Source organism: Pseudophryne corroboree, chromosome 2 (genome assembly GCF_028390025.1).
Source record: "Pseudophryne corroboree isolate aPseCor3 chromosome 2, aPseCor3.hap2, whole genome shotgun sequence".
NCBI classification, from domain to species: domain Eukaryota; kingdom Metazoa; phylum Chordata; class Amphibia; order Anura; family Myobatrachidae; genus Pseudophryne; species Pseudophryne corroboree.
The window spans coordinates 164777276-164805093 of NC_086445.1; the positions used below are offsets into that span (position 1 = coordinate 164777276).

At 44.1% G+C, this 27818-nt stretch overlaps 1 protein-coding gene and 2 pseudogenes across 1 annotated transcript; all 3 read left to right on the top strand.

Annotated features, from left to right (window-relative positions):
• Nucleotides 1-12997: 12997 nt before the first annotated feature.
• On the top strand, nucleotides 12998-13115 carry LOC135052047 (5S ribosomal RNA; annotated as a pseudogene).
• A 190-nt stretch (nucleotides 13116-13305) lies between these two features.
• On the top strand, nucleotides 13306-13423 carry LOC135051698 (5S ribosomal RNA; annotated as a pseudogene).
• A 6066-nt stretch (nucleotides 13424-19489) lies between these two features.
• KCNRG (potassium channel regulator) lies at nucleotides 19490-25790 on the top strand. Its single transcript, XM_063957048.1, has 2 exons — nucleotides 19490-20139; nucleotides 25028-25790. Exons 1-2 carry the CDS (start codon nucleotides 19559-19561, stop codon nucleotides 25278-25280), a joined length of 834 nt encoding a protein of 277 aa, XP_063813118.1. The 5' UTR covers nucleotides 19490-19558; the 3' UTR covers nucleotides 25281-25790.
• The last annotated feature ends 2028 nt before the right edge of the window (nucleotides 25791-27818 follow it).

Genomic DNA, 27818 nt, shown 5'->3' on the forward strand with positions numbered 1-27818 from the left:
TGATCTCAACTCAATTTCAGACCCCAACCAGATCAACAACAGATCGTCAATAAATCTTGTGTATAACATGATTTTCTCAGCAACAACAGGATTATCGAATTTTCGAAATCATCGAAAACAATGATTTTTCCACATCAAACATATAAGTATTAGCATAACTGGGGGCCACAGAAGACCCCATGGCACACCCAGTTATTTGAAGAAAAAACTTATTATCAAACATAAAGAAATTTCTCTTTAAGACCAATTCCAACATTTGTAATAAGCAATCAATATGGGTCTCAGAATGTTGATTATATTGCAATAGCAGGTCTCTAACTGCAGCAATTCCTTCCACATGGGGGATCACAGTATAGAGGCTAGATACATCAGCCGTGACTAACCACGCTGATGGCGGGATTGGCCCCAAGGCTTCCAATTTGTTCAGTAATGAGGTGGTGTCCAGTAAAAAGTTACTGTGTTGTTGAACTATTGGTTGAAGCACAGAATCTAAAATCTATGTTTATTTACCCTGTACTTGTCCTATATTGTCGTCAACTGTAAGTTGCTGTTTTCCTGTTTGATTGTTTATGTACTCTGTAATTGGGTGCTGCGGAACCCTTGTGGCGCCATATAAATAAAGGATAATAATAATATAGATATATATATATGTCTCTCTCTCTCTCTATATATATATATATATATATATTACACACACACATATATATATATATATATATATATGTATCTCTCTCATATATATATGCGAGATTTTATATATAATATATATGTATCTCTCTCATATATATATATATATATATATATATATATATATATATAGAGAGAGAGAGATACAGATTACATATATTAGAGAGAGATTATTATATATATATACACACACACACACACACACACACACACACACACACACACTTATATACACACACGCATACAGTCACATCGTCTTCCATTAAACACATTCATTAGACATTATGCCTTTGATACCTTTGCCTCTCAGGACGCTTAATTTGGGCAAAAAATTCTCCTGTCCAATCAGGAGCGTCCACACTACTAAATTGCTTTGGGACTTCCCAATGTTATCCTGAGGTTAACCTGTGGACCCTGCTGGCGAAATATACGTTATGGTAAAACGTAACGTTGATAACACTTTCTTTTAAGTCCACAGGATCCAGCCTGACGCACCTGATTTGAGGATCCTTTTCACTCGCTAACCTCTTCCTTCTTGTACGGGTGTGCATGTGTGTTCTTCTTGCCTGATTAGGGCGCTCTATGATGCTCATGCCTTGAGCATTGGGAAAACCACCGAGTTGCCTGAGCCAGCGATATATGGACGGGCACGTTGCATGCTGGGAGGCCGAAAGCTTTGACAGTTTGGAGTTATCAACGGTAAGTTTTACCATAACGATTTCTTCTTTACTCTCACATCCTCCCTTGGCCAACATACAACCCATTAAGAACCTAGCAATCTGGTGGACCACTATGCAATAGGTAGCATCTGTCCTTGTGCAGCAATGCCTATTTCCCTATAGATTGTAAGCTTGCGAGCAGGGCCTGGAATCCAGCCTACCAATCAACATTCTGGAACTAAGAGCCGTCTACAACGGTCTTCTCCAAGCGGCCCATCTTCTGCGAGATCGAGCCATTCAAGTGCAGTCGGACAATGTAATGACAGTGGCTTACATAAACTGACAGGGCGGAACAAAGAGCAGAGCTGCAATGTCAGAGGTAACAAGAATCATCCTCTGGGCAGAAAAACACGTGAAAGGATTTGCCCTTAAGTTCTTTAACCCTCGATGTGATGGCCTCTTAGACGTCTGGAGTGTAAACCTTTACGCTATCAGTTACATGCACAACACAAGCAGTAAAAATTCACACTGTTTTATTATGAGGTTAACAAAAGTATATAAGGCAATGCATATGGGTGTAACTGACATGTCGTTACACTCCCATTGGCTCGTTAATAGTTACCAGGCAGAACAGAAAAGGCGGATGTCCATATATGGGTTTTCTACAAGTTTCTCAAACATTTAACAAGGTTTTTGTAACACAGTATATTTGGGTAGAAAGAACAAGTTTCATCTGACCTTGGATGCCAGACCCACACAGGCCTGGTATCTGTATGAGAGACAAAGGCACCTAGCACAGGGCAGCACGCATCCATGCAAACACATAAGAGTTCATATAGCATGTTTTAACCCTTCACTAGGGAAATAGAAATATTCACTTTTACACTGTAACTATTATAAGGAAATTGATCATATAAAAAGTAATATTTACAAAGCACAGAAGAGTTAACCCTTCAATCCCCTCTTAGAATCATGATTATTATATGACATGATTCTTGAGTGAGGCTCCTTTTAAATTTCTCCCTGTGGTGGTGTTAGATGTATAACAGGTATAGTTTCCAGGATATATGGTTATGGTGCTTCCTGGGTTGGGATTTTTTGACAATATGGGATATTCCCTTTTCCACATTTCGCACTGACTGTCATTTGTTTTGGTGTCATTAAAAAGGCTGAAAAAAAAACAATTTTCCTGTTCTAGGGGTATATTAAGGGGCACTGTACCTAGGTGGGGCCTAGATTTGCCACAGACATAACAGTTGCTTTTATTGTGTTTGTTAGCACTATACTTCATCCATTCTAACCAAAAATTAATGGACAATCTTTGAAGTAAGTTCAGATGTTGACCATATCTGTTTCTGGCAGCTGATGGGCGATATCCCCAATCTGTTCCTGTATTCCACCCCACAGCTTCCCAGGAATTACAATTAGATCCATAATATCTAATGTCATAGTACCATTCGTCAGTAACACAAATATATACTGTCTCAGACATTCCTGATTTCCTTTTCTGCTGTATGAAATGTTTGTTGTCAGCAAGTTTAGGGAACATGAAATAATCAAGGATATATGTGGCTACGTGTGTGTTGGAGGAATTGTACCACAAGGTGGGGATCCCATTTGTTTGTGTGATGTCGACTTCACATAGTGTGAGGTGAATGAGGGCCAGTAGGGCTATCGAGATAGTCCCCAGGATAGAGATAGGGGACAGGTTCCTCATCTTCTTCTGTTCTTCTTTCTTCGCTAGGTGGGAGGTCAGGGCTGTCTGCCCCGGTTCGTACCTCACTGGAATCACTTGCTTCCCTCTCTAGGTCTGGTCTAGGAACCTTTTTTACTCGGGATGCATGGATCCAGGCAGGATTTTCCTCTGTCAGGACTGCTGTTCGGGTAACTGCTACGACCTCTGTCTCTGGACCATAGGTGAAGTCTCCTGGGCTCTTGTTCCTGGGGAGCACCTTCACCACGACTCTGTCTCTGACTTTAAAGGGGTGTGTAGGTTCCTGTGGATTCAAAAGGGTTTTTACAAACAACCTCATGTTCAATTTCATTCAGTTTTGTTATCAGGGACCTGACATACTCTTTTCTGATGAGTTCTAGATCTCCTTCCTGTATTACTAGTGGTTTCTTAGCCCAGGGTGTAGGAAAAGGGTCTACCCATTAGTATTTCAAAGGGTGAGTATCCTAGAGTTTTCTGTGGGGTATTCAAGATGCTGGTGTTTAGCTTTATTAGGGTTGTTCCTGAGGCAAGTGATGCATCTGCTAACATACTGGTCCACAAGTGATTTGGCATTAGTAACATAAAAATCATTGGTTAGTAGGAGGAGTGTTGTGGCTTCACCACGGTGACCAACACCACGGCACTGGGCAACGAGCAAAGGGGCACTGGACTGGGGCATACAGGGTTTCCCCTCTTTGCAGATTAATCCTGATTTAGGATTTTTTCTGCAGAATTGGGTAAGTCCAGTCGGAGAGATCAGCATTAGTCGCAGCAGCTTGAAGTTGAGTGAGCAGATGGACGTTGTCAAGGGAGGGACATGCTCTAGTGAGTGCAACGAGTTCTGCAGCTTGCGCGGACTGATAAGGTATTGGTAGGGTTTCCAACACAGTATCAGGGAGGGTGACAATGGCATAGCCAGCCTGGTATGTATTGTCATTGGGCCTACTACATGAGCCGTCAACAAAAACTACGTCTGCGCCTGGTATGGGAACGGGAGACATGTCAAGTCTGGGAGAAGTTTCAGCTTCAATAGAAGCAGCACAGTCATGTAGGTCGGGTGGTTCATCCTCGGGACCTTTCAAGCCTAAAAGGGTATTGAGAATGGGTGCAGGGCCAGAAGAACTAGCAGTGTACTTGATGGTAAGGGTAGGGTTACTCAAAAGGAGTACTTCATATCCACTAAGGCGCTGTGCTGACATGTGCTGTGTGTGCAAGCCTTTAAGTATTGCCAGGACATCATGTGTGGTGTGGAGTACTGTGATGTGGCCTAAAGTGAGGGTAGTGGCCATTTCTGCAACCATTGCACAGGCTGCCAAAGCCCTGAGGCAGGCAGGCATACCTTGCACAGACACTGGCATGACTTTGGAAAAAAATGCCACGGGGCGCAACTTCCCTCCATGAAACTGTGTGAGCACCCCCGCCATGGTTTTACAATTGTCCCTTGCATATAGATGGAAAGGTAGTACATAATTGGGGAGGCCAAGTGCCGGACTTTTCATCAACATACATTTTAAACTTTCATATGCAGTTAACATTTCTTGTGACCATTGTACAGTTTTAGGTTTGTCCTTCAGTGTGGCTTGTCTCAAAATGTTATCACAATAAGAGCAATCAGATATCCACTGTCTGCAGTAATTTACCATACCCAGGAAGGACAGTAGTTCCCTCTGGGTAGTTGGGGTGACCAGGCCCAATACAGACTGTATGCGTTGTGGACTGACTTTCCTCTCTCCCTGAGTGAGCACAAAACCTAAGTAATCAACATGCTTTTTACACCATTGCATTTTTATTTTGGACACCTTGTGTCCACATTCACAAAGCCAGTTTAGTAATGAAACACCATCCTCTCGGCAGGCCTCCTCAGTTTTACTACAGAGCAGCAGATCATCTGCATACTGTAGCAGGACTGAACCATGGTGAGGTTGCCAGGGCCCCAATGTGGCCTGGAGACAACAGGTGCGTCAACAATCTGCACCAGGTAAGTTGTTTACCCTCAAAAGAAAAGGCAAAAGTAATTGTGTCTGTGAATCTACAGGCATGCTGAAAAAAAAGGCATTCTTCAAATCAAATACAGAGAAGAACGCAGCATCTGCAGGGATTGCAGAAATGAGTGAGTTTACATCTGGAACAATTGGTGCAATTGGGACAATTAGCTGATTGATTGCTCTGAGATTCTGTACAAATCTTATACTACCATCAGCTTTGGCAACAGGGTTCACAGGAGTACAGTATGGTGATACAATATGTCTGAGAATACCCTGTTGTAAGAATTGCTGTATCACGGGGCGGAGACCTTCTATCTTTTCTGGTGAGAGGGGATACTGCATAGGTCAGAACACAAAACACTGGTTGTTGCACCGCTGTCCACTAAAAAGGGAATTTTACTTCCATTTATAATAAGTGGCAGCAGAGGTGAATCTTTACTATGACGGGTGAGTTGAATAAAGGCTGGGATACCCTCCTCCGGGCCCCGTCAGTGCACGGGGTCTTTGGAATCTTCCCTGACTGCGGGGTTGGTTCTGTCTGTCAAAGCGTCTGGGGTTCTGATAGTTATGAGTGAGTGGGGAAGTGAGTAAGCTTTCTGAGTTAAGCAAAGGTAAGCCAGCGTCATCTGTCCAGCAGTCCTTAAACCTTTTTCAAAACGCAGTAACAGACTATGAAGGTTTCTGTTTACAAGCTACAGCGACAGGCAAAAAAACACAGGCAAAAAAAAACTTCCTTCATATGTGTATAGCTGCGTCCTTTGCAAGCTTTGCGCAAATAAGATATACAGCCATCGAGGGTAATAGTGGGCTTGGGACAGTGTTTTACTATTATCTAAACTCTGGGTTATTGGTGCTAGGGATAGAGCTAGTGGACGCACCCTCCAGCAGTGGAGCTGGAGGCAATCCCATCTAGTGTGAAAGGGTTACTGCTGCCAAGAGATTTGTGTCTCTGAGCGCAGGATACATTGGAATGCAAAGGGGGGAGGCGAGAGGGATCTCTCTGCAGCCTCGCTTCTGTGCTGTTGGGAACTGACATTTTTTCTTAAATCTCCATATAGAAAAGGTAATTACTGCCTTCCCGTAGGAATGGGTCCTGTCCTGCTTTCTCTGTCCATCCCGCTAAATTATCCACCCATGGGTTAACTAAATAATACTCTGAGGTAGAGTTACGGGCAACATACATCTTGCATGTCTCACCAGGGAGGGGCGGGGGATATGCAGTTTTTTACTCTGACTAGAGCCCATTGTCAGACAGTAATATAAATCAACAGTACAACTTTAAAGGAAAATATCTAAAATTTACAACTCTACTATACATGCATCAGCTAACCAGTTAATTAGTCATTGACAATATCACAATATTATCTGTATAATGAGAACATGAAATCTTTTGACGGGTACGCTTACCTTCGTACAAGATGTCAGAAAAATACAGCGTTTTAGACAGGAAGCAAGAAAAGTGTTTGAGCATAGATATCTGGCAGACGAAAACTTACCAGCCGTCTGAACCAAATATAAGAACTTATCTCACTACAACATACAAGAATATATAGGCGATCAAATCGGGGTATTCTCTACGTTACGTATAGACCCCAGGTCTATGTTTTTTTTTTAAGTATCCCAGATACTGACGTCTTTGGAGAATTGCGCTTGGACCCCGGGTCCTTTCTCAGACGTATTCTTTAAGTCCCAGACATTAAAGATTCTATGGTATCCCTGATACCCGTTTTATGCTTTTACATAAAACTTCGTAATATTAAGTCCCGGACTTAAATATTACCTTGTCACGTGTTCCCGGAACACTGACACGGATTCAGCTTCAGTGTATGACCGCAATCCTGTATGGCAAAGACAGACAATAAATTCTCTATTTTTACCATTCAGGGACGATCACTGAATTCCGGACATAGCCCCCAGCTGAAAGGATTTGCCCTTAAGTTCTTTAACCCTCGATGTGATGGCCTCTTAGACGTCTGGAGTGTAAACCTTTACGCTATCAGTTACATGCACAACACAAGCAGTAAAAATTCACACTGTTTTATTATGAGGTTAACAAAAGTATATAAGGCAATGCATATGGGTGTAACTGACATGTCGTTACACTCCCATTGGCTCGTTAATAGTTACCAGGCAGAACAGAAAAGGCGGATGTCCATATATGGGTTTTCTACAAGTTTCTCAAACATTTAACAAGGTTTTTGTAACACAGTATATTTGGGTAGAAAGAACAAGTTTCATCTGACCTTGGATGCCAGACCCACACAGGCCTGGTATCTGTATGAGAGACAAAGGCACCTAGCACAGGGCAGCACGCATCCATGCAAACACATAAGAGTTCATATAGCATGTTTTAACCCTTCACTAGGGAAATAGAAATATTCACTTTTACACTGTAACTATTATAAGGAAATTGATCATATAAAAAGTAATATTTACAAAGCACAGAAGAGTTAACCCTTCAACACGCGTTGGTGCCATCAGCAATCTTCATTCTGGGAGTGGACAACTGGGAAGCGAACTTCCTCAGCAGACATGATCTCCATCCAGGAGAGTGGGGTCTCCATCCGGAGGTGTTCACAGAGGTAACAGATCTTTGGGGTGTACCTCAAATAGACATGATGGCCTCTCGTCTCAAGAAGCTTCACAGGTATTGTTCCAGGTCGAGGGACCTGCAAGCCGTGGACGCCCTAGTGACTCCGTGGGTGTTCCAGTCGGTATATATATGCGTTTCCTCCACTTCCACTCATTCCAAGGGTTCTAAAACTCATAAAAAGTTAACAAGAGTTCAGGCGATCCTCATTGCTCCGGACTGGCCAAGAAGGGCTTGGTACGTGGATCTTCTGGATCTACTGCTAGAAAAGCCGAGGCCTCTTCCTCTTCGGGGGGACCTGCTGCAGCAGGGGCCGCTCGCTTATCAAGACTTACTGCGGCTACGTTTGATGGCATGGAGGTTGAACGCCAGGTATTAGCTCGGTAGGGCAATCCGAACAAGGTTATTCCTACCCTGATAGAGGCTAGTAAAGGAGTAACGTCTAAACCAGTGATGGCTAACCTTGACACTCCAGCTGTTGAACTACACATCCCAGCATGCCCTGCATCAGTTTTGCTATTTGGCCATGCTAAAACTGATGCAGGGCATGTGGGATGTATAGTTCAACAACAGCTGGAGTGTCAAGGTTAGCCATCACTGGTCTAAACAATACCATCGTATTTGGAAAAAATATGCATCTTGGTGTGAGTCCAAGAAGTTTCCTACGGTGGAGTTTCAACTGGGACGGGTTTCTCCTCTTCCTGCAAGCAGGTGTGGATATGGGCCTGAGGTTGGGATCCGTAAAGGTCCAGATTTCGGCCCTATCCATTTTCTTCCAGAAACTATTGGCTGCCCTCCCGGAGGTTCAGACTTTTTTGAAAGGGGTTCTGCACATCCAGCCTCCCTTTGATCCCTACGGTGCCATGGGATCTTAATGTGATGCTGCAGTTTCTCCAATCGGATTGGTTCGAGCCTCTACAGGAGGTTGAGGTCAAGTTTCTCACATGGAAGGCTGTCACTTTGTTGGCCTTAGTTTCTGCTAGATGTGTGTCAGAGCTGGGAGCTTTGTCTTGTAAGAGCTCCTACTTGATCTTTCATGAAGATCAAGCCGAGCTCAGGACAAGTCAGCAATTCCTTCCGAAGGTTGTGTCGGCATTTCATATCAACAAACCTATTGTGGTGCCAATTGCTACTGACTCCTCAATTTCATCAAAGTCCTTGGATGTTGTAAGGGCTCTGAAAATCTATGTGAAGAGGACTACTCGTCACAGAAAATCGGACTCTTTTTGTCCTGTATGATCCCAAGATCTTGGGTGTCCTGCTTCTAAGCAGACGATCTCTCGCTGGATCAGGTTCACTATCCAGCATGCATATTCTACGGCAGGATTGCCGTGTCCTACATCTGTTAAGGCCCACTCTACTCATAAGGTGTGTTCTTCCTGGGCGGCTGCCCGGGGTGTCTCAGCTTTACAGTTTTGCCGAGCGGCTACTTGGTCGGGGACAAATACGTTTGCCAAGTTCTACAAGTTCGATACCTTGGCCGCAGAGGACCTGAAGTTTGGTCAATCAGTTCTGCAGGAGCCTCCACGCTCTCCCTCTTGTTCTGGGAGCTCTGGACTCCAGCATCCTCTAGGACGTAAGAGAAAATAGGATTTTAATTACCTATCGGTAAATCCTTTTCTCATAGTCCGTAGAGAATGCTGGGCGCCCACCCAGCGCTTCGTGATCCTGCAGTGATTACTTAGTTCAGTACTGCTTAGTTCTTGGTTAAGTACCATTTTGTTTGTTACTTGGTTAAATAATCTCATTCAGCCGCTGCTGATGTTTCAAGCTAGTTAAGCTTGATGTGCCTTGTATGTGTGAGCTGGTGTGAATCTCGGCACTATCTGTGTAAAATCCTTCTCTCAAAGATGTCTGTCTCCTCGGGCACAGTTTCTAGACTGAGTTTGGTAGGAGGGACAAAGAGGGAGGAGCCAGCCCACACTCTCAAACTCTTAAAGTGCCAATGGCTCCTAGTTGACCAGTCTATACCCCATGGTACTAATGTGGGCCTCAGCATCCTCTACGGACTACGATTAAAGGATTTACCGGTAATTAAAATCCTCTTTTTATCACTTTTCCAGGCTTAATAAATCTGCCCCAGAGTAACAGATATTGACAAACAGTGGATGGACAATAATGTGTGATTGTTTGGACTCCACCATGAAGAAGTCGGTATATGATGAGGGCATATTGTCTCCACTCTGGGACAAAATGGCTGCATGTTTCCCGTATGATAAGCCTATAGTCATTTAACTGTGTTTATAGCATATGCACCCTGCTGTTGGCTTGGTTAATCTTGCTTCTCGGTATACTAGTCTCTGGGTGGAGATCTTAATGTGTTGTGGTCACCATGGTGATCGACTTAGTCCCTTCATAGTCTTACCCAGTGACTTCTGTTTCCCCGATACTGCATTGCCTAGTTGTGTCAGTGCTGCAGCTGTGTGGTCACTTGCCTGATGGGACAAGCTCTGTGACGATAAACAGCACCACACACTATTGCTCCAGCCACCGTCAGATTTGGGGGCGGTGTGTTTACAGAGCTTGCACCGCTCACACAGCTAATACACAGCATCATATGAGTGGGTTGCCTGCTCGGCTGGTCCGTGACAGCATGGGCTGTGGTTGTACCTTTAGTCCGTTTAAATTGGGTGTGGTGTATAGTGTGTTAGGCCCCTGAAGAAAGAGATTGGTTGAAACAGACGTCTGGCTACTGTCACTTTGAATGACCCAATACCTTTGTGTGTGATTAAAAGCTTCTAAAAACATGGAGAAAAAGTAAGTGATTTTATTATCTGCCTACTAGTGCTTGCTCTCTCTATATCTATGTCTCACACATACCTATTTTGTTCTTATCTCCATAAAATGAAAGCCATGCACTATGCACTACCTTCAAATGTTGACACTGCTACAAGAAAAGTAGTTACAAAATTATATTTGTAGGTGTACAATTATTAAGCTGTAATGATAGACAAGATAGATACAGTAGATGGGAAACTGGCTTGTATTCTATGACAAATGCCTACATATTTAAGTACATTAACAGTAATATTTTGAGATTTCTATACCACTCTTAAAATAAGAATTTACTCACCGGTAATTCTATTTCTCGTAGTTCGTAGTGGATGCTGGGTACTCCGTAAGGACCATGGGGAATAGACGGGCTCCGCAGGAGACTGGGCACTCTTAAAAGAAAGATTAGGTACTATATCTGGTGTGCACTGTCTCCTCCCTCTATGCCCCTCCTCCAGACCTCAGTTAGGGAAACTGTGCCCGGAAGAGCTGACATTACTAGGAAAGGATTTGGAATCCAGGGTAAGACTCATACCAGCCACACCAATCACACCGTACAACTTATGATAACTATACCCATTTAACAGTATGAACAACAAATGAGCCTCATGAACAGATGGCTCATAACAAAACCCTTTAGTTAAGCAATAACTATATACACGTATTGCAGAGAGTCCGCACTTGGGACGGGCTCCCAGCATCCACTACGGACTACGAGAAATAGAATTACCGGTGAGTAAATTCTTATTTTCTCTGACGTCCTAGTGGATGCTGGGTACTCCGTAAGGACCATGGGGATTATACCAAAGCTCCCAAACGGGCGGGAGAGTGCGGATGACTCTGCAGCACCGAATGAGCAAACTCAAGGTCCTCCTCAGCCAGGGTATCAAACTTGTAGAATTTTGCAAATGTGTTTGAACCCGACCAAGTAGCAGCTCGGCAAAGTTGTAAAGCCGAGACCCCTCGGGCAGCCGCCCAAGAAGAGCCCACCTTCCTCGTGGAATGGGCTTTTACCGATTTAGGATGCGGCAGTCCAGCCGCAGAATGTGCAAGTTGAATCGTGCTACAGATCCAGCGAGCAATAGTCTGCTTTGAAGCAGGAGCACCCAGCTTGTTGGGTGCATGCAGGATAAATAGCGAGTCAGTTTTTCTGACTCCAGCTGTCCTGGAAACATAGATTTTTAGGGCCCGGACTACGTCCAGCAACTTGGAATCCTCCAAGTCCCGAGTAGCCGCAGGCACCACAATAGGTTGGTTCAAATGAAAAGCTGATACCACCTTTGGGAGAAATTGTGGACGAGTCCTCAATTCTGCCCTGTCCATATGGAAGATCAGATAGGGGCTTTTACACGACAAAGCTGCCAATTCTGACACACACCTGGCCGAAGCCAAGGCCAACAGCATGACCACTTTCCACGTGAGATATTTTAGGTTTTAAGTGGCTCAAACCAATGTGATTTTAGGAAACCCAACACAACATTGAGATCCCAAGGTGCCACTGGAGGCACAAAAGGGGGCTGAATATGCAGCACTCCCTTAACAAACTGTGCAGAAAGTTATTTTTTGTGGAACCGCACTAGTCGGAGAATTATAGTAAATACTGATATAAATATGGAATGAGATACCAATATGCAAACAGTTAAACAGTTACCAAATGATTCTTAAACTGCAAATGATTGGCGGTGCTCCCAGGAATTTTGTAGGTGAACTACAATTGAAAAGAAGGAGAAAAAGACAAAAAAACCTTTTTTTTGGGAGCACTCTTTTGTATATGTTCGAAGTAATTTGTGTGGTAAGAAATGTTACAACATAACCTTTAATCAAACCTCGAATAAAAAAACATGATGTAGCCAAGAAAATTAGAGACTCGTGTCTAATGTTGTATGTGTAAAAATCTTATTTAACCTTTTTAACAAATGAGGTATAAGATGAATGAATGGGTGAAAATATCAAAAAAGTAGTGGAGGATACCAAGTGGTTTCTTAAAGTCCCGGGTATCCAGGAAATCACTGTGTATGCCTAAATTATCAGGATTAATGTAAGTTTCCAGTGAGCCAGCCTTGAGCTCTAAACCCATACCCTCTGACCTATCATTTTTTGCTCCTATATTCATGGTAGCAAACAGCAGTGCACATTTTTCAGTGCTATATTCTTGCATATATGGAGCAAACAACTGTGCACATTCTTTAGTGCTCACATTACTAGTGTTTGATTAGCAATTTTCTTGCGAGCCAGCCCTGAGCTCTTAATTTACATGTGTGTGCAAAAATCCGCTATATATACACAACTTGCTCTTGTTGAGAGTATATTCCTTGCACAATCATCCAGCAAGTATTAGGGCTTTGTTTTGATTATTTTACAATTATCATTTTTTCAGCATCATTCACCTTTCAGATCTCCTATCTTTGACGCATTTATTATTCATTACCTCTCTATCATCATCCCCCTTTTTCCCTCCCTCTTTTTCTCTCTCTATTCCACTTACCCACCACACACTCTTATCTGGAAATATCTTTCGGACTATATTTTGGTTCTGATTCAAGTAAAGTACAAAAATTAGAGTGTGACCCATCTTTTTCCTTAAACAACGGCCCACGGCCATACTACCCTGAATACGCCCGATCTTGTCCGATCTCGGAAGCTAAGCAGACATGGCCTGGTCAGTATTAGGAAGGGAAACTTCCTGAGAATACCAGGTGCAGTGGGCCACTTTTAAGGATAAGAGCTGACTCCAACTCAGATCATTTTCACACACTCTCCTATTTGGAAAAACATTTTCAGACTATTATGGCACCGATCCATTAGAGTACAGAATCAGTGGTGGTTTCCTTCTCTTTTTTCCTTCTCCTTTTTTCTCCCCCGTCTTTTCCTTTTTCCTCTCCTTTTTCTTCTTCTCTGGCCCACTGCCATACTACCCTGAATACGCCCGATCTTGTCCGATCTCGGAAGCTAAGCAGGCATGGCCTGGTCAGTATTAGGACGGTCAACTTCCTGAGAATACCAGGTGCAGTGGGCCCTTATTTTCCTAATTTTCTTTTCGCCTCCCTCCCCCCTCCCCCCCCCACATTAACAGGGGAATCCAATCACTCTTTCTGCTCCATCCCAAGCTTTACTTCAAACCTTAGCAGTTCTGCTCATATTTTCTATCAATGATACCCATAATTTAGGCATACGCAGTGATTTCCTGGATACCCGGGACTTTAAGAAACCACTTGGTATCCTCCACTACTTTTTGATATTTTCACCTATTCATTCATCTTATACCTCATTTGTTAAAAAGGTTAAATAAGATTTTTACACATACAACATTAGACACGAGTCTCTAATTTTCTTGACTACATCATGTTTTTTTATTCAAGGTTTGATTAAAGGTTATGTTTTAACATTTCTTACCACACAAATTACTTCGAACATATACAAAAGAGTGCTCCCAAAAAAAGGGTTTTTTGTCTTTTTCTCCTTCTTTTCAATTGTACTCCCTTAACAAACGTCTGAACTTCAGGCAGTGAAGCCAGTTCTTTTTGAAAGAAAATAGACAGGGCCGAAATCTGGACTTTTATGGAACCCAATTTTAGGCCCATAGTCACTCCTGACTGTAGGAAGTGCAGAAATCGACCCAGCTGAAATTCCTCCGTTGGGGCCTTCCTGGCCTCACACCAAGCAACATATTTCCGCCATATGCGGTGATAATGTTTTGCTGTCACATCCTTCCTAGCTTTTATCAGCGTAGGAATGACTTAATCAGGAATGCCCTTTTCCTTTAGGATCCGGCGTTCAACCGCCATGCCGTCAAACGCAGCCGCGGTAAGTCTTGGAACAGACAGGACCCCTGCTGTAGCAGGTCCTGTCTGAGCGGCAGAGGCCATGGGTTCTCTGAGATCATTTCCTGAAGTTCTGGGTACCAAGTTCTTCTTGGCCAATCCGGAACAATGAGTATAGTTCTTACTCCCCTTTTTCTTATTATCCTCAGTACCTTGGGTATGAGAGGAAGAGGAGGGAACACATACACCGACTGGTGCACCCACGGTGTCACTAAAGCGTCCACAGCTATCGCCTGAGGGTCCCTTGACCTGGCGCAATATCTTTTTAGCTTTTTGTTGAGGCGGGACGCCATCATGTCCACCTGTGGCCGTTCCCAGCGATTTACAATCAGCTTGAAGACTTCTGGATGAAGTCCCCACTCTCCCGGGTGGAGGTCGTGTCTGCTAAGGAAGTCTTCTTCCCAGTTGTCCACTCCCGGAATGAACACTGCTGACATTGCTAGCATGTGATTCTCCGCCCATCGAAGAATCCTTGTGGCTTCTGCCATTGCCATCCTGCTTCTTATGCCGCCCTGTCGATTTACATGGGCGACTGCTGTGATGTTGTCTGACTGAATCAGAACTGGTTGGTTTTGAAGCAGGGGTTCTGCTTGACTCAGGGCATTGTAAATGGCCCTTAGTTCCAGAATATTTATGTGTAGGGAAGTTTCCTGACTCGACCATTGTCCTTGGAAGTTTCTTCCCTGGGTGACTGCCCCCAACCTCGGAGGCTTGCATCCGTGGTCACCAGGACCCAGTCCTGTATGCCGAATCTGCGGCCTTCGAGCAGATGAGCACTCTGCAGCCACCACAGCAGAGACACCCTGGCCCTCGGGGACAGGGTGATCAACTGATGCATCTGGAGATGCGATCCAGACCACTTGTCTAACAGATCCCACTGAAAGATCCTTGCATGGAACCTGCCGAAGGGAATTGCTTCGTAAGAAGCTACCATCTTTCCCAGGACTCGCGTGCAGTGATGCACCGACACCTGCTTTGGTTTCAGGAGGTTCCTGACCAGAGATGATAATTCCTTGGCCTTCTCCTCCAGGAGAAACACCTTCTTCTGTTCTGTGTCCAGAATCATGCCCAAGAACAGCAGACGCGTCACAGGAATCAGCTGTCACTTTTGGATATTCAGAATCCAGCCGTGCTGATGCAGCACTTCCTGAGATAGTGCTATGCTGACTAGCAACTACTCTTTGGACTTCGCCTTTATAAGGAGATCGTCCAAGTACGGGATAATTATGACTCCCTTCTTTCGGAGGAGCATCATCATTTCGGCCATTACCTTGGTAAATACCCGCGGTGCCGTGGACAGACCAAACGGCAACGTCTGGAATTGGTAATGACAATCCTGTACCACAAACCTGAGGTATTCCTGGTGGGGTGGATAAATGGGGACATGCAGGTAAGCATCCTTGATGTCCAATGACACCATAAAATCCCCCTCTTCCAGGCTTGCAATAACCGCCCTGAGCGATTCCATCTTGAACTTGAACTTTTTTATATAAATGTTCAAGGATTTCAAATTTAGAATGGGTCTCACCGAACCGTCCGGTTTCGGTACCACAAACATTATATCATTAGCATCAGTTGTATTAGCGCTGTAATTTACTTCTATTGTTTTCCTTGTTCTGGAGATTGACTTTCTCCAATCACAGCAGCTAGGAGAAAACCACTCATTTTTTGCGCCTGTATATATATACTTGATATATATTATATTTTTGCATTGTGGAATAGTAACCCCGTCCCTGTTGGAGGGGTACCTTGATTATCACCTGCTGAAGATACAGCTTGTGAATTGCCGCCAGTACTACCTCCCTTTCTCTGAGAGCAGCAAGCAAGGCTGATTTGAGGTAACGGCGAGGAGGAGTCGCCTCGAACTCCAGCTGGTATCCCCGTGATACTACTTGCAGAACTCAGGGATCCACCTGTGAGCGAACCCACTGGTCGCTGAAGTTCCGGAGACGCGCCCCCACCGCACCTGGCTCCGCCTGTGGAGCCCCAGCGTCATGCGGTGGACTTAGAGGAAGCGGGGGAGGATTTTTTATCCTGGGAACTGGCTGTCTGGTGCAGTTTTTTCCCTCTTCCCTTGCCTCTGGGCAGAAAAGAAGCGCCTTTGACCCGCTTGCCTTTCTGGGGCCGAAAGGACTGTACCTGATAATACGGTGCTTTCTTAGGCTGTGAGGGAACCTGAGGTAAAAATGTCGACTTCCCAGCTGTTGCTGTGGACACGAGGTCCGAGAGACCATCCCCAAACAATTCCTTACCCTTGTAAGGCAAAACCTCCATGTGCCTTTTAGAATCCGCATCACCTGTCCACTGCCGAGTCCATAATACTCTCCTGGCAGAAATGGACATTGCATTAATTCTAGATGCCAGCCGGCAAATATCCCTCTGTGCATCTCTCATATATAAGACGACGTCTTTAATATGCTCTATGGTTAGCAAAATCGTATCCCTGTCGAGGGTATCAATATTTTCTGACAGGGTATCGGACCAAGCTGCTGCAGCACTACACATCCAAGCTGAAGCAATTGCAGGTCTCAGTATAGTACCTGAGTGTGTATATACAGACTTCAGGATAGCCTCCTGCTTTCTATCCGCAGGCTCCTTTAAGGCGGCCATATCCTGAGACGGCAGTGCCACCTTTTTTGACAAGCGTGTGAGCGCCTTATCCACCCTCGGGGATGTCTCCCAACGTAACCTGTCCTCTGGCGGGAAAGGGTACGCCATCAGTAACTTTTTAGAAATCACTTTTTTCTTATCGGGGGAAGCCCACACTTCTTCACACACTTCATTCAACTCATCTGATGGGGGAAAAACCACTGGTTGCTTTTTCTCCCCAAACATAATACCCTTTTTAGTGGTACCTGGGTTAATGTCAGAAATGTGCAACACATTTTTCATTGCCGTAATCATGCAACGGATGGCCCTAGTGGAATGTACATTAGTCTCGTCCTCGTCGACACTGGAGTCAGACTCCGTGTCGACATCTGTGTCTGCCATCTGAGGTAGCGGGCGTTTTTGAGCCCCTGATGGCCTTTGAGACGCCTGGGCAGGCACTGGCTGAGAAGCCGGCTGTCCCACAGCTGTTATGTCATCGAACCTTTTATGCAAGGAGTTGACACTGTCGTGTAAAACCTTCCACATATCCACCCACTCTGGTGTCGACCCCGCAGGGGGTGACATCACACTTATCGCACCTGCTCCTCCACATCAAACATGTCGACACAGCCGTACCCACACACCGCGCACACACAGGGAATGCTCTGATTGAGGACAGGACCCCACAAAGTCCTTTGGGGAGACAGAGAGAGAGTATGCCAGCACACACCACAGCGCTATATAATCAGGGATTTACACTAACACAAAGTGATTTTTCCCTATAGCTGCTTTACATATACAATTTGCGCCTAACTTTAGTGCCCCCCCTCTCTTTTTTACCCTTTGAGCCTGGAAACTGCAGGGGAGAGTCTGGGGAGCTGTCTTCCAGCGGAGCTGTGAAGAGGAAATGGCGCCAGTGTGCTGAGGGAGATAGCCCCGCCCCCTTCTCGGCGGACTTCTCCCGCTCTTATATTTATATTATGGCGGGGGATTTTTGCACATATATAGTTTTTTAGACTATATTATGCGCGGTTTGCCAATGTAAGGTACTCTAATTGCAGCCCAGGGCGCCCCCCCCCAGCGCCCTGCACCCAGTGACCGGAGTATGTGGTGTGCATAGGGAGCAATGGCGCACAGCTGCAGTGCTGTGCGCTACCTTAATGAAGACCGGAGTCTTCAGCCGCCGATTTTCAGGATGTTCTTCTTGCTTCTGGCTCTGCAAGGGGGGCGGCGGCGCGGCTCCGGACGATCAAGGACGGGTCCTGTGTTCGATCCCTCTGGAGCTAATGGTGTCCAGTAGCCTTAGAAGCCCAAGCTAGCTGCAAGCAGGTAGGTTCGCTTCTCTCCCCTTAGTCCCTCGTAGCAGTGAGTCTGTTGCCAGCAGATCTCACTGAAAATAAAAAAACTAACAAAATACTTTCTTTACTAGAAGCTCAGGAGAGCCCCTAGTGTGCAACCAGCTCGGGCCGGGCACAGATTCTAACTGAGGTCTGGAGGAGGGGCATAGAGGGAGGAGCCAGTGCACACCAGATATAGTACCTAATCTTTCTTTTAAGAGTGCCCAGTCTCCTGCGGAGCCCGTCTATTCCCCATGGTCCTTACGGAGTACCCAGCATCCACTAGGACGTCAGAAAAAATTATATTAAAAGTTGAGACCAATGGAAGTGTTAAGTCACTGCAACAAATTCATAGCAGAATAAAGGAGGCACCTGATGAATGTGGTATCTGCCATGCCTTCTCCAACTGCGTTAGGGAGGATGCGATGTAGGTGCACCCACAGCAGCAATTGTACAGGAATCCAGTTACACAAGGTGCTTTCCGGTAGTAACTGCAACTATACAGATGTGGAATACTAGTCTACCACTACTGCAAATACACACTTGTCCAAATTCCAGTTTTCTTATCACAGTGAAAATATTTGGCACATGTACTACTCAGGAATGGTGTTAGCCAGTATTTCCTAATCCAGTGAATGCATTTTAGTAACAGCAGCTACGGTCACAAGATATTATTTACATGGCAAATGCACTCTAAAAGCTAATGTCTGGCTAACGAGCAACTGGATTTGAACTATAGGGGTCAGGTAAACAGACAATACAAAGAATATTACAGAACACATACAAGTATTAATTTACATGAAAAGCATTTATAGCAATCAGATTTACGAAAAGCCCAAATCGTCCAGTTTCTCACAGCTATGAAGCAGTACTTGCTGTAACACCAATTCTGCAAAGTTAAAAGACTACTGCATTGTTTAATTCGATGGTTTCCTTTTATAAAAACAAAAAAACACACAAAAGTTCTGGGAAATAAGGGTTACGTTTTAATTAAACTTTGTCACCACTGTAGGATTTTTAACCTATTAAAATGTTTTAAAAAAATAATTTGCTGTTGATTCACGTCAGCATAAAAAAAAAAAACCAAACCACTTGTATTTTTCATTTAGATACATAATACTTATTAACCAATATACATTTTAAGGCAATACAGTGTGAAGACCTTTTATGCTAGATGTAAAAAAAGCATTCCCAAAACATTATTGCATTTGTTGCAACTGTAAATCAGTTCAGTGTGCTTTACTCTTAGAAGTGATACAGGTTCCCCAGCAACTGGAAGTCACATACACAAGCAGGTATGACTACAATGTGTTTGGTTTGTTACTATGAAAGAAGCCTTTCATTTGTATAGCTTTGTGTAAACAGTCAGAGTGAACCTCTAACGCTAGTTGAAGGTGGTCTGAAATGAGCAACTCTGAAGTGATAACTCTAAATGTTGGGGGCATGAAATTCAGCACATTAACCTCAACCTTGATGCGGATCCCAGAGGCAAGACTGGCACATATCCTTGATGGCAGTGATCAGGACTTTAAGATAGTAAATGGACAGTATTTTGTGGATCGAGATGGTACTTTGTTCAGCTATATTTTGGATTATCTTCGAACATCTCGGCTGACTTTACCTTCTGATTTTTCAGATTATGAAAGACTTCAAAGGGAAGCAGAGTTCTACAATCTTCCAACCTTGGTTGAGCAGCTAGGTCAGGAGAACTTTTATCGTCCCAGATTGGAGATCTTGGAAGTACGTTTTCTCCTTCAAGAAACACATGCTTTTTTTAGGATATTCTGCTCATGCAACAGCACAATAGAAGCATTTGCCGATCGCATTTTAATGTTCGCAGAACAGCCCATGGGAGGTCAAGGTTGGAATTTCCCATTCTCCTCACAAAAACCTATGGCTCCAATTCCCCTTCAAAGACCCTCACATCATGACCTAGTGTTCCAATGTGGTACGGACTATGCAACAGGAGACCTATTCAAAACCAGGTAAATTGCATTTTCACAATTCCTTTTATTTAGGATAAAAAATAAAGTGAAAATTAGATGGAAAAAACAAAAAAACAACTTTGTGATACGGTTTCAAAAACAAAACCCGTGGTTAAACAATATCTTATGATATTATCAATGTCTTTGTTTTATTGCACATTTTATTTTTGCTCAGCCAACCAAATATTAATTCTATTGCCTCTATGGAGCAAGGCAAATATGGTTGAAATATAAAATTTTTAGACTATACTCATTTGCCTTTGAATAAACCCAGCTCTAAAATACACTAAGTACTATACTTTTACTTAATTTTAATATATGTGAAAAACATCTCATGGCCAAATGCTAATACACATTCTCCAGTCATTTCAAGGGATTGTTAGGAGGGAAAATAAGAATTTACTCACCGGTAATTCTATTTCTCGTAGTCCGTAGTGGATGCTGGGAACTCCGTAAGGACCATGGGGAATAGCGGGCTCCGAAGGAGGCTGGGCACTCTAGAAAGATTTATGACCTGGTGTGCACTGGCTCCTCCCACCATGACCCTCCTCCAAGCCTCAGTTAGGACACTGTGCCCGGACGAGCTGACATAATAAGGAAGGATTTTGAATCCCGGGTAAGACTCATACCAGCCACACCAATCACACCGTACAACTCGTGATACTATATCCAGTTTGACAGTATGAAAACAACTGAGCCTCTCAACAGATGGCTCAACAATAACCCTTTAGTTAGCAATAACTATTTACAAGTATTGCAGACAATCCGCACTTGGGATGGGCGCCCAGCATCCACTACGGACTACGAGAAATAGAATTACCGGTGAGTAAATTCTTATTTTCTCTGACGTCCTAGTGGATGCTGGGAACTCCGTAAGGACCATGGGGATTATACCAAAGCTCCCAAACGGGCGGGAGAGTGCGGATGACTCTGCAGCACCGAATGAGAGAACTCCAGGTCCTCCTCAGCCAGGGTATCAAATTTGTAGAATTTTGCAAACGTGTTTGCCCCTGACCAAGTAGCTGCTCGGCAAAGTTGTAAAGCCGAGACCCCTCGGGCAGCCGCCCAAGATGAGCCCACCTTCCTTGTGGAATGGGCATTTACAGATTTTGGCTGTGGCAGGCCTGCCACAGAATGTGCAAGCTGAATTGTACTACAAATCCAGCGAGCAATAGTCTGCTTAGAAGCAGGAGCACCCAGCTTGTTGTGTGCATACAGGATAAACAGCGAGTCAGATTTTCTGACTCCAGCCGTCCTGGAAACATGTATTTTCAGGGCCCTGACAACGTCTAGCAACTTGGAGTCCTCCAAATCCCTAGTAGCCGCAGGCACCACAATAGGCTGGTTCAGGTGAAACGCTGACACCACCTTAGGGAGAAACTGGGGACGAGTCCTCAATTCTGCCCTATCCATATGGAAAATCAGATAAGGGCTTTTACATGATAAAGCCGCCAATTCTGACACTCGCCTGGCTGAAGCCAAGGCCAATAACATGACCACTTTCCACGTGAGATATTTTAAATCCACGGTTTTTAGTGGCTCAAACCAATGTGATTTTAAGAAACTCAACACCACGTTGAGATCCCAAGGTGCCACAGGAGGCACAAACGGGGGCTGAATATGCAGCACTCCTTTCACAAATGTCTGAACTTCAGGTACTGAAGCTAGTTCTTTTTGAAAGAAAATCGACAGAGCCGAGATCTGTACTTTAATGGAGCCTAGTTTTAGGCCCATATTCACTCCTGCTTGCAGGAAATGCAGAAATCGACCTAGTTGAAATTCCTCTGTTGGGGCCTTTTTGGCCTCGCACCATGCAACATATTTCCGCCATATGCGGTGATAATGATTTGCCGTAACATCTTTCCTGGCTTTAATAAGCGTAGGAATGACTTCTTCTGGAATACCCTTTTCCTTCAGGATCCGGCGTTCAACCGCCATGCCGTCAAACGCAGCCGCGGTAAATCTTGGAACAGACAGGGCCCCTGCTGTAGCAGGTCCTGTCTGAGCGGCAGAGGCCACGGGTCCTCTGAGATCATCTCTTGAAGTTCCGGGTACCACGATCGTCTTGGCCAATCCGGAACCACGAGAATTGTGTTTACTCCTCGCTTTCTTATTATTCTCAATACCTTTGGTATGAGAGGCAGAGGAGGGAACACATAAACCGACTGGTACACCCACGGTGTCACTAGAGCGCCCACAGCTATCGCCTGAGGGTCCCTTGACCTGGCGCAATATCTTTTTAACTTTTTGTTGAGGCGGGACGCCATCATGTCCACCTGTGGTTTTTCCCAACGGTTTACCAGCATCTGGAAGACTTCTGGATGAAGTCCCCACTCTCCCGGGTGGAGGTCGTGTCTGCTGAGGAAGTCTGCTTCCCAGTTGTCCACTCCCGGAATGAACACTGCTGATAGTGCTAGTACATGATTCTCCGCCCATCGGAGAATTCTTGTGGCTTCTGCCATTGCCATCCTGCTTCTTGTGCCTCCCTGTCGATTTACATGGGCGACTGCCGTGATGTTGTCTGACTGGATCAGCACCGGCTGGTGTAGGAGCGGGGATTTTGCTTGACTTAGGGCATTGTAAATGGCCCTTAGTTCCAGAATATTTATGTGAAGGGAAGTCTCCTGACTCGACCATAGTCCTTGGAAGTTTCTTCCCCGTGTGACTGCCCCCCAGCCTCGAAGGCTGGCATCCGTGGTCACCAGGACCCAGTCCTGTATGCCGAACCTGCGGCCCTCTAGAAGATGGGCACTCTGCAGCCACCACAGTAGAGACACCCTGGTTCTTGGAGACAGGGTTATTAAGCGATGCATCTGAAGATGCGATCCGGACCATTTGTCCAATAGGTCCAACTGAAAGATTCTGGCATGGAACCTGCCGAAGGGAATTGCTTCGTAAGAAGCTACCCATCTTTCCCAGGACCCGCGTGCAGTGATGCACCGATACCTGTTTTGGTTTCAGGAGGTCTCTGACTAGAGATGACAACTATATGGAAACGGGGCCTGGACTGCACACCCTGGCTTATTATAATGGGATGTGCTACCTTGCTGGGACTAAGTACTGTAGTACTACAACTTAGGAACAAAGGGTGCAGGTGCACCATACACCATTAAAATTATTATAACCGTAATATAATATTCGAGGTTCTTGGCATATATTGGCCAGTATATGAGCCTGCCCACCTGCTTCACGGTGACCTCATCGGACAGGTCCCTAACACTATAGGGGTTCACCTCCGGGACGCAGAGCACCCCCAGACCACCCCAGCTAAACCACCCCAGGGCATCACACAGAAAAAGGATAGGAGTGAAAGATCAGTGTTAAACAAATGAAAGAGGCTGCTGAATATAAAAGAAAAGAGGAGGACAGCAGTAAAGTATCAGAATGTGAAGTTTAGCTGAGCAGTGTTATAAGTGTAAGAGATATGTGAAAAAAGCGACATAAATATAAAAATGGTGTATGGTGCACCTGCACCCTTTGTTCCTAGAGATGACAACTCCCTGGCTTTCTCCTCCGGGAGAAACACTTTTTTTTTTTTTTTTCTGGACTGTATCCAGAATCATACCCAGGAACAGTAGCCGTGTCGTCGGAACCAGCTGTGACTTTGGGATATTCAGAATCCAGCCGTGCTGGTGCAGCACTTCCTGAGATAGTGCTACTCCCACCAACAACTGTTCCTTGGATCTCGCCTTTATTAGGAGATCGTCCAAGTACGGGATAATTAAAACTCCTTTTTCGAAGGAGTATCATCATTTCCGCCATAACCTTGGTAAATACCCTCGGTGCCGTGGACAGTCCAAACGGCAGCGTCTGGAATTGGTAATGGCAATCCTGTACCACAAATCTGAGGTACTCCTGGTGAGGATGGTAAATGGGGACATGCAAGTAAGCATCCTTGATGTCCAGGGATACCATGTAATCCCCCTCGTCCAGGCTTGCAATAACCGCCCTGAGCGATTCCATCTTGAACTTGAATTTTTTTTATGTATGTGTTCAAGGATTTCAAATTTAAAATGGGTCTCACCGAACCGTCCGGTTTCGGCACCACAAATAGTGTGGAATAGTAACCCCGGCCTTGTTGAAGTAGGGGTACCTTGATTATCACCTGCTGGGAATACAGCTTGTGAATTGCCGCTAGCACCGCCTCCCTGTCTGAGGGAGCAATCGGCAAGGCAGATTTTAGGAACCGGTGGGGTGGAGACGCCTCGAATTCCAGTTTGTACCCCTGAGATACTATTTTCTATACTTTCTTTCTAAAGTCTCAGGAGAGCCCCTAGTGTGCATCCAACCTCGGCCGGGCACAAAATCTAACTGAGGCTTGGAGGAGGCTCATGGTGGGAGGAGCCAGTGCACACCAGGTAGTCATAAATCTTTCTAGAGTGCCAAGCCTCCTTCGGAGCCCGCTATTCCCCATGGTCCTTACGGAGTTCCCAGCATCCACTAGGACGTCAGAGAAAGGGGAATAAAAAAACGCTATCAACTTGCATTTTCCAATTTTATACAAAATACAGACTACCAAGAGCAGCATTTTACTCTTTTGAGTTCTGATAACTAACAGGTTCAACAGTGTAATGCAATTGTGGTCACCACTTTGCCTAGGATATCTTCCCAGTAATGAATCAGAGTAGCAAGTTGACAGAGACCGACGTTTAGAAGTCTGAAACAAGCACATATAAAAACTATTTTAAATGTTTAAAGATATTTTCTTTAGTATGGTAGAGGTCAGGGAGTTATATAATTTTACAATGCTATTCATTTTTATACTAGTTGTTACAAAACTTGTAAAGGGAAAATATGCTTATGTATGTTTGTTGCAGGGACATGATCAGTCTGCTAGTGTTAAATTGACTATTGTCCAACTGCAGCTATTCTTTACTGCTTGCCACAGGTATGTGTCTATAAAACCAGATCAGAGAAAACTGCTAAATGGAACCAATGTGCTGGGACTACTGCTGGATATCCTGCTTAAAGAAGGCTTCAGTCTGGTGAGCACCAGAGCAGTGTCAGCAGAAGAGAAGGTAGAGTGCTACACATTTGAGAGGAAGAAAAGACCTGAAGTCCTAACTATTGCAGAAAATACCAAACCAGAAAGAAATGTGACAATCCAGGTGAAGCAAGGGAAATCCAATAAAAAGAGATGAACAAATATAGCCTAGAAAACCATCAAGACCAAAAAAAAAAAAAAAAAACCAGTCAGGAAAACATGCTGGAGTGCGCCAAACACACTGAATCTTTCCCATAGTAAGCATAAGCGGCAACAGGTATGGGATCTGTTATCCATTACCCATAAAGTTCCATAAGCCAGCAAGAGATGGGGAGAGGGGAGAAGAATGCTTTCCACAAGCCGCTGGAAAGAACACTAAACCATTAAATGATTAAGATGTCAGAGGCAGTGCCGTGAACGTCAGTGCATTCAGGTTACAGTTTTCCATCAGCATAGCTTGTCGTGCCATGGCTCGAATATTCTAGAAAGTACAAAGCATACAGAATAAAAAGTTCCTTACCTGTATACATGTTCAATAAAAAATCAAATACGAAAAAAAATTGTATACTCTGGAAGAATCCAGGAGAGTGTGCTATAAAACAAGCTATAGTATGGCGAATCAAATTCATTGTTATAATAAAAATAAAAGGAAAAATAATCTTAATTATTTAGTCGTTCATTATGTTATTCCATTTAGTCTACTTTTTCTGCAAATGTATACGAACCAAGCTACTATGAACAGGTCACATAACCCTGTTCCCAACAAGCAGATTAGGATGCAAGTGTAATTTAAGTTAAGTTTTTTTTCTCCTACTGTATAAATGCTCTTCTAGTATACTGGTTATTCTGACAATAGACTCTAATGGGCCCATTCATCATAGATCGCATATGCAATCTGGGTGCGATAATAGTACCCAGGACTGCACTGCAATATGTGATCACTTCAGCTGAATGTATGATCCAGCACCCAGGGACAGGGGGTTCCGAAAGGAGCCTGTCCCTGCGATATGCCGTAAGGGCTGTCAGGGCTTCTGAGCATGCGCAGTCCAGCTGAACGCCATGCACAGCGTCAATTTCCGGCAGAGGGTTCCCTAGGAACCCAGCAGGAACTACAGCCCTGATCTGTAGCCCATACACTACACTGAGCTACCACTATCTGAAGATGGCAGTAGCCAATATCAGCACTTCATTGCATTCCAGATACTGATAAACCTGGCAGCATCACATACCCCACAGAAACCTAGGGGTGATGCGGCTGCCTGCAAGAATGGAGGGATTGCAGCATATACCAGGAATGTACATTTATTACCATCACCCTTTAAGAAATACATTAAGCAAGTAGCTCATTACATATTAAAAGAAAATAATCATATTTTCTCTTTCATTTCTAATGCATTAAGCAATTCATGACCAAGCCAAGTTTAGGCTGTACCCACATTACCAGAAGTTACTTGGAGTGAAAGTTTTTTTATTTCATATGGGACGGGGATACAAGCGGGTCAAACTCAACTTTTTATACGATGTCAAGTCTACAAATATGTACTTTAAAAATTGTACCTACAGTAGATTGTTATCATTTGAGACCAAAATGTGTAATTTATTGTCAAGTCAAAAAGGAATCCTGTATAGCTTTTACAAACAACTCCATTCTTCAACTTTGGAGAGACCATGGTTTGTCTGTGGGGACTTGCTTTAGACAAAATTAAACGGTTCAGTGTAAACTGGAATTACAGTGGTTTTATTAAACATTTAGGGGTAAATGTAATAACCTGTGATCTGCAGACATCGGCGAGGTCACAAGGTGTACGACCAATGTTTTCAAGGGGGAATCATTTCAAAAAACAAAAGCAACCTGGTTTTGCCTTTGAAAGGATTGCCACTTTGCGCCTGATGTTTTAGTCTTTGGGATCTCGCCAATGCCTGCAAGTTGTAGTAGATTACATTTACTCCAGAGGTCGTATTTATCAAGCAGTGTAGAGCTTATTTTCCATCAAAACAGGCTCCTTTATGGTTTTAATAAAAATGTCTTCAGGCCAGAGAAATCAGATTGCTCAGGCCTTAACCCATTCACCAGCACTTAGTTCCCAAACCATAGACCCAAGAGGACCAGGTAATTAATAAGCTGCAATGCCGTTACACTTTGTCGAATCTGCATGGGTGAAAATTGCGCCAAAAACGTGCGTATACACCTGCGAATTCACCAAAACGTGCATCAGTTTACATTGGAGTTAATAGTGCTAGCAGACATGAGACCTGGACATATCACTGCCCTCTACTGGGGAGACTTATTGCAGTCCACTGAAGTATAAAATAGTTTGGCCAGCAGGGGAGATATGACTACACTAATAAACTTAAAAAACAAAACAAAAAAAAAACCACACACAAAATGAGATTAGACAATTTATCAAGAGTTTGATATAATTCTTCCCTAATTCTATTATATCTTGGACCGCACACACACACACACACCTCTATTGCTCTATGTAGCGACACAACTACATCATTTATATAACAATTTCCAGGAAAATCAAAATGCAGGGTTGAAAAAAAACAAAAAAAACACACTTTTGTTTAAACCGTTATTTGGCAGCTAAACCATTTTTTTGTACTTCTATTTTAATTTAAATTTTTTTTAAGTGTATTACAAACCTTGATCAACCATGTTTTAATGCTAACGTTAATGTTATTAGGCTTT